Consider the following 1,239-nt stretch of genomic DNA (forward strand, 5'->3'; position numbering starts at 1 on the left):
GGTTTAGGTTTAAGGGGCTGAATAGAGGCAACGAAGCGCTGCTGGGTGTTCTTCTCTGCTGCCTCATGCTGTCTCCTTTTACACTGTCTCCTTTTACTATGATGCTGTCTCCTTTCCTGCTGCTGCTGCTGCTGCTGCTGCTGTTTTCCTTTGTGTTTTTGTTTGTGTATATGCAGCTATGTTGTGTTTTGTGTTTGTTTTTATTGTTGTTTCTGTTTGTCTCTCTGTCTCCTCTTTCTCTGTCTCCTTTCTTTCTGTCTCCTTCTTCTTTCTCTCTGTCTCCTGTCTCCTCTTGGGGGCCCTGCTGCACCGGCTGCAGCTGCTGCAGCCTCGACCTGTGGGGCCTCGCTGCAGCTCGCGCCTGGCGCGTGAGGCAGAGGTGTCTGTACACCCTACAACAGCAGCAGCAGCAGCAGCAGCAGCAGCAGCAACAGCAGCAGCAGCAGCAGCAGCAGCAGCAGCAACAGCAAGTGTGTTACTAATAGATTTGAAATAAAGTTGCAGCCCAAAGGAAGCGGCCACATACAAAAACCCAAATTCCCTCCGCTGCTTCTGCTGCAGCTGCTGCAGCAGTTGCTGCTGCAGTTGCTGCTGCAGTTGCTGCAGCAGTTGCTGCAGCAGTTGCTGCTGCAGTTGCTGCTGCAGTTGCTGCTGCAGTTGCTGCTGCAACTGCTGCATATGTTGCTCTGCTGCTGCAGCAACTGCAGCAGCTGCAGCCTTTGCTGCAATGGCTGCTGCTGCTGCATTCCGCTCCTTCGCTGCTGTTTCTGTTTCTGCTTCTGCTGCTGCTGCTGCTGCTGCTGCTGCTGCTGTTGCTGCTGCTTTACTGCTGCTTGCTGCTGCCGATGCAGCAGCAGCAGCAGTTGTCTTTGGCTGCACTTTGTTATTAAAATGAAATAAAAGCTGCAGCCAACGACCGACTTCTGCGGTGTATAGACAGCTGCTGCTGCTGCTGCTGCTGCTGTTGCTGCTGCTGCTGCTGTTGCAGCAGCAGCAGCAGCAGCAGCAGCAGCAGAGTTTCTTCGCTGCCTTTTTTCTTTATTAAAAAGAAATGAAATAATTTAATTTAAGAATTTATATAGCGCTTCCTTTGCTCCTGCATTAGCATAAGTATTAGCAGCAGCAGCAGCAGCAGCAGCAGCAGCAGCAGCAGCAGCAGCAGCACAACTTGCTGCTGCACCTGCTGTTTATTTCTGCTGTTGCTGCTGCTGCTGCTGCTGCTGCTGCTGCTGCTGCTGC

General features: G+C 52.2%; 1 protein-coding gene across 1 annotated transcript in view; it reads right to left on the bottom strand.

The window, feature by feature from the left end:
• Nucleotides 1-96: 96 nt before the first annotated feature.
• Nucleotides 97-1,239, bottom strand: part of EMH_0039580 (uncharacterized protein) — a gene marked incomplete at both ends in the record, with an annotated part of 4,782 nt that continues 3,639 nt past the window's right edge. The window contains one exon of the mRNA XM_013495416.1: nt 97-979. Coding sequence (XP_013350870.1) covers nt 97-979 — 883 coding nt within the window. The remainder of the gene's footprint in view (nt 980-1,239) is intronic.

Source organism: Eimeria mitis, genomic scaffold (genome assembly GCF_000499745.2).
Source record: "Eimeria mitis Houghton genomic scaffold, Emh_scaff1563, whole genome shotgun sequence".
NCBI lineage: Eukaryota > Apicomplexa > Conoidasida > Eucoccidiorida > Eimeriidae > Eimeria > Eimeria mitis.